Source organism: Apteryx mantelli, chromosome 7 (genome assembly GCF_036417845.1).
Source record: "Apteryx mantelli isolate bAptMan1 chromosome 7, bAptMan1.hap1, whole genome shotgun sequence".
In the NCBI taxonomy this organism is placed as follows: domain Eukaryota; kingdom Metazoa; phylum Chordata; class Aves; order Apterygiformes; family Apterygidae; genus Apteryx; species Apteryx mantelli.
The window spans coordinates 6,986,359-6,999,175 of record NC_089984.1 but is presented as its reverse complement, the minus strand read 5'-3'; the positions used below and the strand labels follow the sequence as shown (position 1 = coordinate 6,999,175).

Here is a 12,817-nt window from a genome sequence, read left to right as displayed (position 1 = left end):
CTGCTGCAAACGGAGATGCAGCCAGCAGCTTGGCCAGCGGTTATGAAATAGTTCGTTGCCGTAAGTGGTAAAACATACTTGATTCACTTGATAGTCAATTAACTTGAATGGAGTTTTAGTAAGGGATTATCAACATTTCACCAGCCAGCTTGCCACATCTGGCTGGTTGCAGATGTGTTGAACGGAGTCTGCTCTGTGGGCAGCTCCTCTCCCAGCCAGACTCGGGGACGTGAAGCTCCCCGACCCGGGCCCTGGGCACAGAGCGGTGGATAACCTCCTTGCATCGGGCGCCTCCGGGCTGGGCAGGCAGGAAGGGCAGCGACAAAAGCCAGCAGAGAGATTACAGACCCGCAGAGCTGAGCTGGGGCATGGGGCGGCTCTGCCGTGGAGCTGAACCGATGGGGGCATAAACGGTTCTGCAGGGTGACCTGGGAGAGCTGCGAACCCAGGAGGTGAGCCTCAGGCAGCATATATGAAGCCTGTGTTTTGTGGGGGGGGGGAATAACAAACCCTCCATTCCCCACCCAAAATGACAGCCGGGAGCTTTGCAGGCAGTTGTAACCATGCCAAACCAGGAGAGGCGCGAGGTACCCATCCCATGTCTGTCTCAGAAGGAAGCCCTCGTCCTGCTGGACATAGAACAGGCAGCACTGCTGCTCCCTGTCCCTGACGTTTCCTGCCGTAAGGCCCTAATTTCAGGTGCTTTTATTTCTGCAGAAATGTCTATAGCACAGTGCGTCAGGCAGGGGGTGAAGGGAAACCCATTTTGTCCATGTTGTTGTGCTAAAGGCTGTACTTTGGAGGAAACATCCCAAACCTGGGTGGGGAGAAAGTGTTGTTGCAGTGTTGCGTCTTTTGCCTGCAGCAGCGAGGTTATTGGCCTTGGAAAACACCACTGTTCACGTGTGCTCTGCAAAGGTTTCCCAGGCTTCTAGCAGACCCGTTTCCAAAAGGGGCTCAACCAGGTGAGGGTCAGGCCAGAGCTTCCCTGAAATCATAGCTTTTGCCAAGGGAGCTGTGTATGAGGAAGGGATGGAGCGGAAGCAACAAAGGGAGAGGGCATGTCTGGAAAAGCCTGTCCTTTCCTGCTGGCAAAGGGACCCAAATTTCCCCCTCTCACCAGCCTCTGCTGCCAGCAGAAGCCTGGGACACCCACTGGCAAAGCTGCCTTTGCCCCTTGAGTGCTGGCCCATGGCTGGAGGGGCAGAGCCCTGGGAGACGGACCAAAAAGGTCCGTGTTCCCTGATGGGTTTCCAGGGGACGTTGTCAGTTTGCTCTAAAATAATAATAAACTGCACAGCCACCACCAACAGAGCAAACAACCCAAAGCAGCTCCCCTCTCAACGAGCTCTGTAAGGTCACTGAGCCAAGCCGGGGCGGTTAGCCAAGGCCAGAATTAAGGTAGCCTTGGAAACCTCGATCCAGCCTGCCCGTGGTGTGTGTGTTAGCAAGCGGCCTTTGCCTGCGGCTCTGCGCGGGAAGGGCCCGCTCGGGGGGCGAGCGCAGCCGGGGCCACCGCCTGCTCTGCGTCTTGGCTCCTTGTCTGCAAGAGGGGAGCAACAACAGCACACGAGCTCACCGCAGCGTCCTAAAAATGCTTGTCCTGTAAATATGCTTATTAACATCTGCGAGCACTTGGGTCGGCGGTGATGAGAGCTACAGGGAATATCCTTAAGCAGTTAATCATTCTGTGTCACAGCAGGCTCTGAGTCCTGGGCACGAGGGCTGCACGCCACGATGGCAAAGTCCTGCTGGAGTGGTCTGTCTGCTACAGGATGAGGCCGGGTGCTGGGAAAAGGCAGTCAGGCGGTCACCTAAATAAGCATTATTTGCACAAAGAGGATGTGCAAGTGGCACGGGCCATCTTAGGTCAAGATGTCCCTAACTCCAGAGCACTTGGCTTGGGCTACGCAGCATCTGGCTTTCCACGGGGCTAATCGCTGTCGGGGCATCTCATAGCTTGCAGCTAGTGATGAAAGACATGTAGCTGTTAGCTTTTCCATCCTTCTTTGAATGTTTAAACAGCATGTGTCTAACTGCTCTGCCTCCAGCACGCAGGCTAGGGCTCGGCTGTTCCCTGTGAACACCAAGGGTTGGGACAGGCTGAGCTGCCGAGGGTTTGGAGCAGTATTTCCAGAGTTCTTGTCTTGGAGCTGGGGAACAGCTGGCCTCTAGCAGGCAAAGCAGAGGGCAGTCGCCATCACAGGGGTTCGGTAAGCACTTTTAGCAGTAACAGGCAGCAGGAGCCTGGTCCGCATCACTGATCTCGGGTGATCTGGCTGAGAAAGCGGTGATGTGTTTGAACCCCAAAACAGCTCAGCAAAACCCATAACCCAAATGGATTTTTGTCATGAGCAAGACCAAGCCATTATACTTTGTCCCTGCAAAAAAAATAGCAATGCTAGTGAAATATCACAGCTCGCTTGGGCAGAGGATCAACAAACCACCCATTTTCTTTGGGGGAGTGGGAATTATTGGAAAAAAGTCACACTTGGTGAAAGTATGCTTCTGATGACCAGAGAAACCTCTTCCCATTGGGGGGAGTAGAACCAAAACCCAATAGCTTGGGGGGAGGATTTTGAACCTTCTCTGGTATTCAATTATTTATTGCTCCCCAAGAAGCTTCATACAGTGCACATGTAGCCTATGGATGCCAGCACTGGAGCCTTGCCACTACGTGTGCTAGATTTCTTCTTCAGAGGGTTTTGCACATGAGTTTGGGGCAGACATAAATCCTGCCTTGGTGCTTTACCTGGTGGCCAAGCAGATGGACACCTTCTGCCAGCCTGTGCCACAGAAAACATGGCTGGGAGGGTCTTGGACTAAGCCAAAAGCCCTTGGGTTGGACAGGGAGTGGGTGTCTGCCTGGCTTCTAAACAGTGATCATCTGTGTCGCTTCCTCTGTGTGCTGCAGGAAAGATGAGCACGGAGGACGCTGCCAATGGGACCTCTCCTGCTCCCACCCTCCTTGGCTTTCTGGTTTCAACCACCACGCTGGAGCTGCCGAGCACTGTATCGCCGGAGAAGGCAGACCCGCTGCCCATCATCATCGCACTCATCTGCATCTTCCTCCTCCTGGCCAGCTGCCTCGTCTTCGTTGCCCTCTGCAAGCCGGCAGCCCTGGACGGCTCCCGCTACGGGCCGCGTGAGTGCATGCCCTACCATGTGGAGGACGCCAGCGAGCCCCAGCTGCGGCTCTGGAAGCGGCTGGGCTCCCTGCGCTGCTCCATTGGCAGCTTCCGCAGGAGCCGGCCCGTCTCCCAGAGCCAGCACTCCTGCCCCAGGAGACCCCCTGCCCACCGCGACTGGGACTTCATGGAGTCCACCAAAATGTGACCTTGCGGCTCAGCACTGGGGTGATCTCCCCCAGACTCACTGCTGCTATATGCCAGTACGAGAAAGGAGCAGAAGTAGCACAAGCGATTGCATTAGTTTGGGAGGTGCCAACTGCAAGGGGGAAAGAGCCTTGTATGTGATGAGTTCAGACTCAGCTCCCTCCTCAGGCAGTCCCTGGTGACTGCTGGGCTGAAATGAGAGCTGCCACCTTTCAAAAATGAGCTTGCTGTCACTGTCCAGGAGCGAGGGAGTCACCACATGACATTGCAAACCACCTGGGGAAACAACGTGGCATGAGGATGCTGCGTTGGTCTGGACCATGCAGAGGAAATGTTGCTTGCAACTCCTGCAGGGCTTATTAAAATTGGAGATATCCCTGTACGTGCTGCTGGGCTCCAACAGAGTCTGGTGCTCTTGCTTGGGGGCAGGTCAGCTGGGTTTGTGAGAAGGGGAAACACCGAAGGCCTGACTCCAGGTCCGGAGCACGCAGAGCCCTTGTATCTGCCAGGTGCAGCTAGTGAAATATTCTCCAAAGCTCTCTAACTTGCACTCCCTGTAAAAAAGCACTAGTCTTTAACTAAAGCAGAGACAAATAAATGACATTTCTAACCATGCTTTGAGTTTCTAACGCTGGCATCCTGCTCCTTTAAGCCATCGAGCTGCTCATTTGCAGGCTGTGGCTCTGGGGTGGCTGGGAGGGAATGCGACATCTCATTACTGCAGATTCCCTAATGCTTTTCAGGTTCTGGTTTTCCAGCATGAAACACAGAGGCATCCAAACTACACCCACCCACAGCTGACACGGGCAGTCCAAAAAACGCTGCTGCATTTCTTCTGGAAAGTTGGGAGGCACCTGAACAAAATGATCCACAAAAGGAAATCTTCACCCGGAGTGGTGCGTGTTCCCTCTCAGCAGATGTGCTCCTTAAAAGTTTTCTCTTGTTTTCCCTTTTTAGTGCATTTATGCATTTATTTTTTTAGCTGCCTTAGCCCTGAGCTGAGACTTCATTGGAAGAATAGCCCCCAGGCTATTCTGCCAGAATAATTTGCAGTGCTGCACCCTGAAAATGTATTCCTTGGGCTGGGCTGATGGGTATGCAGGTGTATGAGCGCTCCTGCCCGCTGCGTGCGGCCGGCGCCATGCAATATCCGTCCCCCATTGCAATGCAATAGCCATAGGTTGCTGTGCTTTATGTTTGTAGTGATGAATTTTACAGATGTCTGCTGAAAGATGGCTTCAATAAACGAGCAGCAGGCACAGGTAAACACGCTTGCAAATGCAATGAAGAGGCCTTTTGAGGCTCGCAGCCACTGCCAAGTTGGAAAGCCACCACGCGACACAGAGCTGCTCGCTGCTGCTGGGAAAGGACACGACAGCCAGCAGGTGATCCGCTGCGCTTTTAAAAAGAGAGATGCTTAAAGAAATCAGGAGGAAAAAGGAAAAAGAACAGCTTGATTCTTTAGGGCCTGCTTCTCGCACCCGGTTCAGCCATCGAGATCACGCTGCTCGGCATTTCATCGCAGCGCGCGTGCCTGGCCGAGTCCCCACGCCTGGCGGGACACCTGCTAAATAATCCAGGCTAAAATGAGGAACAAACCACCTCCGAGCCCCCGGCTTTTTAAAACGCACATCAATTCGCTGCTGGGGGCTGGAGCGCAGGACGCAGACAGCTGAGCCAGTGCTAAGGAGGGCGGCAGGCTGCGAGGGGAAGCGGATGGGGCCTGGGAACCCTCCAAAACTCTTCTGTTGCCATAGAGATGCGGGGGATATATTCAACGGAGGACACGTTTAGTGCAAATTGATCACTTGTAGAAAGGTTTAAATTAAACTAAACGCCCCATAATCACCCATTTCCATTTCCCTCTCTGTTCATGGAAAACAGACTTCCCCTGAATAATGCCTCTCCTCTGCCCCAGGCTTTCAGGGCACTTCCCTCTTTGGGAAGCATGCTCTCAAAAAGGGACTTGGATATCAGGCTCAGGTTTTCTTCACTCCTCCTGCTGCTTTGCTCCTCAACATCAGCAGCGAGAGAAAGGAAATGCATCATGAACAACAAGCAAAGAACAGAGGAAAAAATAGTCCCGCACGAAAAAGGCTCAGATCCAAGCATTTGTATCATCTTCTCCATCCAGAGCTGTACAGCTTGCAAAGCAGCTCACTTTCAGGAGTCCCGCGGCTCCTGAAAGGCCGGCACGCAAAGCACGCTCCCATTTGGGAAGCAGCCTAATGGGAGCCAGCGCGCGTTTGGAGGTGGCCGGCAGCGAGTGCCCTGCCGTGGGGCGCACCGCTTGGCGTTCCGGCCCCGGGGACCGCCGTCCGGCCTGGGGCGACTCCGTGCGCACGCTCCGGGACGAGGCGCCTCGGAGCCCGCACCCCGGCACCGGCCGCCCCGGGACGCAAGGCGCACACGGCTCCTACCGAAGCGGCCAAACCTTTGTGGCGGCAGGTGAAAGGCTCCTTTCTTCTCGCTGCGATGACTCACTGCGCCGGCGGGAGCGCGGGACAAAGCCGCCGCTCTCCCCGTGCCAGGAGAGGCATTCAAGGCGCCGGGCGCCTTCCCAGCGCGCTCGGCAAAGGGCCTTTGGTGCGCGCTCCAGCCAGGCTGCCGGTGCGAAGCGAAGCTGGAAGCCCTGGGCGGCGGAGTGAATGCCGGCATTCATGCAGCGCTCACTGAGCCATTCAGCCCTGCTGATGGCTCGCTCAAAGGGGAACAAGAATGAGAACAAGAGCCCAAGCTCTTTTTCTCACTCCGTTTTCCCCCTCTCAGAGCTCCTTTGCATGTGCCCTCGCGCTCCCCCTTGAAAACCGCGCTCTGTCCTCTCCCGGCCCCATCCCCCCTGGGGAGAGAGGAGCGGCAGGACGGCTGCCAGCATCCCCGGCGGAGCGGCTCTGCTCGGGGGCCTCCTTCCTCCCCGCGGAAAGCGCGGCTTTACACCCGGCTGCAGAGGAAACCCCGGCTGCTGCTGCACTGGGCCTAGCTGGCACCACGGTGCAGCGGCAGCGCACCGAGACCGCGGGAGGCGACCTCCCGCCCCGCTTCGCCCGCCGAAGGGACCCCGGCGAAAGAGAGCGCCACGTGCCTGCACGATGCTGCTGGCCGCCGGGATGTCCTCCGGCACGCTGACTTCGTAGCTGCTCTGAAGGAAGATGGGCCGATTGTCATTGACATCCAGGACGGTGATGTACACGGTGGCAGTCCCGGTCCGCCTGTTCCCGGTGGGGCCGTTGTCTGCACGGGAGAGAAAGCAGAGGGGAGGTTGTGTTTAGTCACCTCCATCTCCTGTGGGCACAGCCGGGGCAAATGGTGCCCCTCCATCTAACCTCTCCTTGGATAAAAGCTGCCTGTTTCACCACAAGAGAGCCGCAGGCAAGGTGTTCCCAGCCCTAATTTAGGCCATTGCCCCAAGGACAGCCAACAGACTCTTAAAAAAAATGTGGTCCCTCACGTGATGCAACCAAGACATCACCAAGCAGAGAGCAACCACTAAAAATAATAGGATTAAAATTTCCGAAGTAATGACCTCAGGCCCTGCAGAGAGGCAGTGAGGGGCTCTGCTCAGCTGCGGCCTGCTGCTGGCAAACAGCCAAAGCCCCAACCAGCTCTCTGCAGGCCAACTCAGCGCATGGCCACTCGCCCCAGAGCACAGCACGAGTGGTTGATGTTCAGTGTAAGGACGTGGCAGCGCAGCTCTTGCTTTTGCCACAAAGACGGAGAAACAGGAAGCACATATTATTGGTTTTGCTTTTTCAAACATGCCCTGATGCAAATTAAGATGAAACCCCTCAAACTGGAGCCTATGGGGTCTGGCGGCTGGGAAAGCACCGGCATGCTGATTCCCATCTGATGGGCAGGACAGGCCCATCGCCACTTCAGATCTGGTCCTGAAGATGCAGCTGGCACAGTGCCCACCGCTTTCCCTGGTGGGGTCAGCTCCCTCCGGGCACCTCTGTGCCCCCAGGGAGCCTGACCCAGCCACTTATTTCTCCTTTCAAAATGAACCTCCAAGTCTTCTGCAAACAAGCGCATCATTATAAGGCTCTAGGGATGATGGCCAAGATGCGTTGGCATGTCAACCCGTTGCCCATGCCAGGTGGCTCTGGATTAACTGGCAGTCACTGGCATGGCATTAGGGGAATGATCCTGCTGCACCAGTGGTGCACAGAGGAGGCTCCCGTGGGACAGGGCAGACCCTCTCGGGGAAAGGGCTGTCCTTCTCGCCTCCTCCAAGGCAACGGGAAGGCACAGGGCTGAACCAGCCCGTGGGGAGAATTTATTGTCTGCAACAGTCATGGTGGAACCGAGACATATTAAGGCATGTGGGTTGTGAAATGCTAACACTAAACGCAGGCTCTGGTTTATAGTGTGCTTCAAAAGTCACCGCTTCTCTGCTGTGCCTCGCAGGCAGCTCAGCGTGGCAGCAGTCCCCCAAAGAGCGCAGGAGAATCCTCACCGATGGCCTCCAGGATCAGCGTGTAGGACGCCGTTGTCTCCCTGTCGAGACTCACGACTGTCCTGACCACCCCGTCTCGGAAGCCGACGCTGAATTTGCCATCCTGGTTCCCACCTGCAGAGAAGGACAAGGACAAGTCTACCCATCGCCAGCATGTACTGTCTCCACGGCAAAGCAAGCCGGCCTCCAAGCTCAAGGGCGACCAGCTCATCCCATGAGCGTGAAGAAGCACCACTGCATCTCCCCATCCCACGTGTCCAGATGCAGGGGCAAAGCCCCCGCGCTGCAGGGGATGCTGTAATTGGGTGCTGCTTGTGGCCCCGGCAGGTAAATCACAGGCGCTCAGCCCAGCGGCGCTCCCTGGCAGAAACGAGGCATTTTGCACATTTCTAAGCCCGACAAGTTTCGCAGGGAGCGGCCGTATCTCCTCTCAGGCGAAGCCTCCCTGGCACAAAAGCAGACAGACCACCTTCTCTGCGCCTCGCCAAATACCGCGTCGGCCTCACCGCGCAGGCAAGGAGAGCCGATTATGGGAAAAGCTGAATCACATGAAAGACACATCATTTCCTGGATGCTTTGGCAGAAAACGGGGGTAATTTCTTCTTGCGGCCTGCGGCGTCCGTGGGCGAACACGCACCTTTTCTCTGGCGGGGGAGGCCGGAGGGGCCATGAGCTCAAACACGGGGCTGCTGTCATGAGAAGGGCGGCTCGCCCGTGACACTGCTGCTCTTCCTGAGGGCTAAATGCCACACGGGCACTTTGCAAGTCAAAGCGCGACGAGGGGGATCCCCTGCCCTCCCGCCGCAGGTGTGCAGCGCTGCGGCACGAGCCGGCCGCTCGGCCCAGGGGGGATTTCTGCCTGCCTGCTGCTCACCCCGGGCAAACACCCGCCCTCGGCACCAGTGAACCCATTGCCACACGCTTTTTTCTGCAGGAGGCGCCAGGACATTTGCATCTCTGCACTTGGGGAGCTCAGAGTCCTTTCCACGGCCAGGTTCCCTCCTGCTGAGGACCCACATGCTCGTGTTAGGGAGGCATGAACTGCCAACGCCTCCGTCAACCAGGTGAAGCATAGGCGATGCTCAGCCCCAAACAGTTTTGTAAGGCGTCATAGGAAAACACATGCAAATCAGCCTGGCGAAACACCGGCAGAGTGAAAAGGCCTGCTGGCAGGCTGATCTGCATGAGCTTTACCCATGCTGCTTTACAGCGGGAGTTTGGAGACGCACCGGCACGGAGCGGCGCTGCCCGCTGCGCCTGCTCTAACAGCCCCGCTGTGCAAAACCGGGGGTTCGGAGGGACTTTGTACCCGTGATGAAGTAGCTGAGCTCAGCGTTCAGTCCAATGTCAGCATCCGTGCAGTTGAGCCGGACCACCTTGAAATCCCGGGCCACGTCTTCGGGCAGTGACACGTTGTAGACGGCTGGGAAGAAGGTGGGGTTCTCATCGTTCACGTCCAGAACTGAAACAGAGAGCAGATGTGAGTGTCCCCCCAGGGTTGCCTGTCCTTCCAAAAATGCCTGGCTGACACCACGGGGCTCTCGGAAACATCCTCCTGCTGCTCTGAGCTTCCCAGCGAATCCTCTGCTCGCTGTTACCTGCTATCCATGTGGGCGTCATGCCTGGAGACCAACCATAAGGACTGGTCCCCAAGGCTGTAGATGGCATTTGGTTGCCTCTGATGCATACAGCTCACACACAACATCCAAAAAAACCCCCACCGCACTGTCACAAGTAAAACCTATAGAGCTCTCATTTACATGGGGCTTAAATATGAGATCAGTAATTCCTGGTGTATGGCAGATGGTGCTGGCGTTACAGGACAAGGTACTTCTTTTTTCAGGCACAGGCCTGAGGAAGATTCAGGGTCATTTCACTTCCAGTGTTTATCCCAGATGCTAGGCTCATGCAAAGCCAGTAAACAGAATTACATCCAATTAAAAATAGGCCACATAATAAGGGTCCAGCTCTGAAATTAGGATCGCACAAGCTGCCCAGATGCAAATTACATGCTGAAGGAAAAGTCTGGGTAAAAAGGCAGGCCAAGAAGAGCAGAAATACTGGAGAGGCGGCAATGGAGGAAACCAGGCACAGAATTCATGGTCCCTACCAAGACCACGGTGCTTTCCCCATCTCTGTGCTACGCTCGCACTCTTAGCAAGCTGACCCCCATCTTGCCAAGACATGAAGCGCGTGAGCACGGCAGTGCAACGGGCTGCCCTTCCTACTCTCCGTGGCACACAAGAACAGACGTGATGGGTCACACCATACATCCATCTGACTTGTCTCCTATATTAACTAGGAACTCAGAATGTGTAGGAAGGGACAGGACAACTCGTGGAGAAGTTGTCCATGAAACAGCACCATAGAGAGACAGTCTCCAGCTGATAAAGACCGGACAACCCTGCTTCCAGCAGCTGGGGCTTTCAGACTTGCTTGGCCAGAGCTGCAGGTGGACTGCTGACTTTAACAGCCACTTTCCCCATGTGCATTTTCCTAATCCCTCCACCTTGTCCTGGAGCAATGAGTTAAAAACACATGGTGTGAAAAAGTAGCTCCTTTGGTTTCATCCCTCTCCTTGGTACTTTTGAAGTCCTTCTTTCTTGGGTACTGAGAGCTCAGTAATCATTCCGTCTTCATCATCTCCACCTCGCCCATGGTACCACATCTCCCTCCCAGCCACCCTCTCCAAACAGATGGGTTCCTATCACCCATTCCTCTTCCTGGAGTGAAGCAGCCACCCCTTGGGACTGCAGAGGGCTCTGTGGGCTGGCAGGGCTTTGTGGAGAGCTTGCACACCCACCTTTGACAGTTAGGGTGCTGGTGGAGCTTTTCGAGGGCACGCCGGCATCGCTGGCCACCACGCGGAGGTAGTACTCGGAGATCCTCTCCCTGTCCAGCACGGTGGTAGAGCTGATGAGCCCGCTGCTGCTGTTGATGAGGAAGTCCATGCGGGGCATGCCCACCTGCATGCGGTAGGTCACCTGCCCATTTGGACCCTCGTCCAGGTCAATGGCTACTACCTGGTGGAGAAAGCAGAGGGAAGGGATGAGCTCAGGGCAGGCAGACTTCACCGGCAGCCAAGCCCAGGTCTCATCTCCTTGCTACCAAAAATTGTACAGTATGAGCACTTCTTTGTCCCCAAAGATACTGGGTTGAGCAAAGCTGCCTCCAGGTGTCCCTCTGGCCAGCAACATGCATGACGCAAGGACAGGGGCTGAAGCAGGCTAGGAGGAATGGTTTCTCAGGCAAAGGGGCTCCTTTTCCAGAAGGGCATCAGCCCTGGGCAGCGACCACGGCAACACCAGCACCACGTCCACCGCAGGGACATGCTGGTGGGGGCCACGCTCACCTGGAAGACGGAAGAGCCCACAGGAAGGCCCTCGGCGATCTCGGCGACGAAGGGCAGGTTCTGGAAAGTGGGGTCATTGTCGTTCAGGTCCAGCAGGTTGACGAAGACCGTGGCGCTGCTGGTAGCTCGTAAGGGTGGCCTCCCGCCTGCAGAGTCCAGGAACACGGCAGGGTTTTGACGTTAATGCCCTGCGCCGTTTCCAGCCCCAGGGAGCAGGGCAGCATGGGGCTGGCCCCATCGAGGTGTCAACCCGGCTGCGCTGCCCTGGCTAGCTTTAATCTCTCTCTCTCTCTTATTTTTTTAAGATTTCCTAAGACAATATATTTAGAGAAAAACATATTTTTTCACTGTGTCCCAAGGACTAGTTTGTCCTATGTCCTGTGTTAAACATTCCCGTCTCCATGCTGCAAACCCTGCGACCTACACACAGCCCGAGCGAGAGTCTCTATCAAAACATGCTGCTCACACACAAAGGCCACTTGGTTTGTTTTCGAACTGCAAAACGCAAAGAATTGTCTCCTTAGCGAAGACAATTTTGAGGGTGAGTTTCCACCTTCTAATCTCATTTGTCTGGGCTGGTAAAGAAACCCTCAAGCTCTTATTTTGAGTCTCTCTGTTTTGTTTTAGCAGAAGGTTTCAACCTTCTCTCATTTTTTCCTCAAAAACATCTTTAGAAATGATGCTCAAAACAGGAAAAAGAAACATTTCACCTTGTCTTAAGAAAGAAATCAAACTGGGAAGAAATTACGCTTAATATGTAAAAAGCCACCAGCAAGGGAAAGCAGAGGGTGAGAAGGGAAACACTTGCATAACCTGAACCACAAGGTTTTCTAGACCAGCCCAGATATGTCAGAGCAGCGACGGCACACGCTAACACGTGAGAAACGCTAACACCCCAGCCCAGCAGGCGAGAAGTCAGAGGAACGAGCCACCGACACGGGCACAGCTCGCGCATCCGGGGAGGAAAGGAACCGCGGGCAAGCGGAGCAGGCCCGGAGGGGCGCTTACAGTCTGTGACCGACACCACGATCTTGCGCATGAGCTCCGCTTCCTGGGGGTTGGGGTTCTCGCGGTCCAGCACGACGCCGGTGGTGCGAATCTTCCCCGTGGTGCTGTTGAGGCTGTAGAACTTGTTGGGGGGCCGGATGCTGTAGACCACGGTGCCGTTCTCCGCCAGGTCCGGGTCCACGGCCACCACCTGTGCGGACACAACACAAAGGTCAATGGGACTGGGACAACAACCAGCAAAAATTAAAGCCAAGCTACAGGAAGGAAAACTGGAAGCCTGTGAGCAATGCCACAGAAGGACCTGAGGCTCCCATGGTGCACAGCCATGTAGATTCACTGGTGTCTAATAACAGAGTTGAGCTCATGTGATGGGCTTTCCCACCGCGGGGCAGGAAGAAGTTCTCTTTCCTCCATCCAGCTGCCTAGTTTCATGAGACTTGCACACATTTTGTTTTTCACCGAAACTGGCCAGCAAACCCAGAAGGTGTCGGCATGGAAAGAGATGCAAACACGCAGCAGTCCCACAAGGCTTGCTTTCTCTTTTTACATAAAGCCAGCTAGAAAATAAGCACTCTAAAGAAAAATAACATAAATGAAGCAAAGAGGCATGCTAAGAAACTTGTGCTGCCGCTTAGAAAATGTCGAAAATAATTCATTTTAGGAATTCTT

General features: G+C 55.2%; 2 protein-coding genes across 2 annotated transcripts in view; one reads left to right on the top strand and one right to left on the bottom strand.

Annotated features, from left to right (window-relative positions):
• CDH23 (cadherin related 23) overlaps positions 1 to 12,817 on the bottom strand; it is a 224,650-nt gene that overhangs the window by 51,131 nt on the left and 160,702 nt on the right. The window contains exons 21-26 of the mRNA XM_067299722.1: positions 12,149 to 12,338; positions 11,141 to 11,286; positions 10,592 to 10,811; positions 9,098 to 9,250; positions 7,789 to 7,902; positions 6,418 to 6,566 (exon numbers count right to left, since the gene is read on the bottom strand). Of these exons, the coding sequence (XP_067155823.1) occupies positions 6,418 to 6,566; positions 7,789 to 7,902; positions 9,098 to 9,250; positions 10,592 to 10,811; positions 11,141 to 11,286; positions 12,149 to 12,338 (972 nt within the window). The remainder of the gene's footprint in view (positions 1 to 6,417; positions 6,567 to 7,788; positions 7,903 to 9,097; positions 9,251 to 10,591; positions 10,812 to 11,140; positions 11,287 to 12,148; positions 12,339 to 12,817) is intronic.
• C7H10orf105 (chromosome 7 C10orf105 homolog) lies at positions 430 to 3,405 on the top strand. The gene is made up of 2 exons (XM_013943718.2): positions 430 to 452; positions 2,915 to 3,405. Exon 2 carries the CDS (start codon positions 2,920 to 2,922, stop codon positions 3,334 to 3,336), a length of 417 nt encoding a protein of 138 aa, XP_013799172.2. The 5' UTR covers positions 430 to 452; positions 2,915 to 2,919; the 3' UTR covers positions 3,337 to 3,405.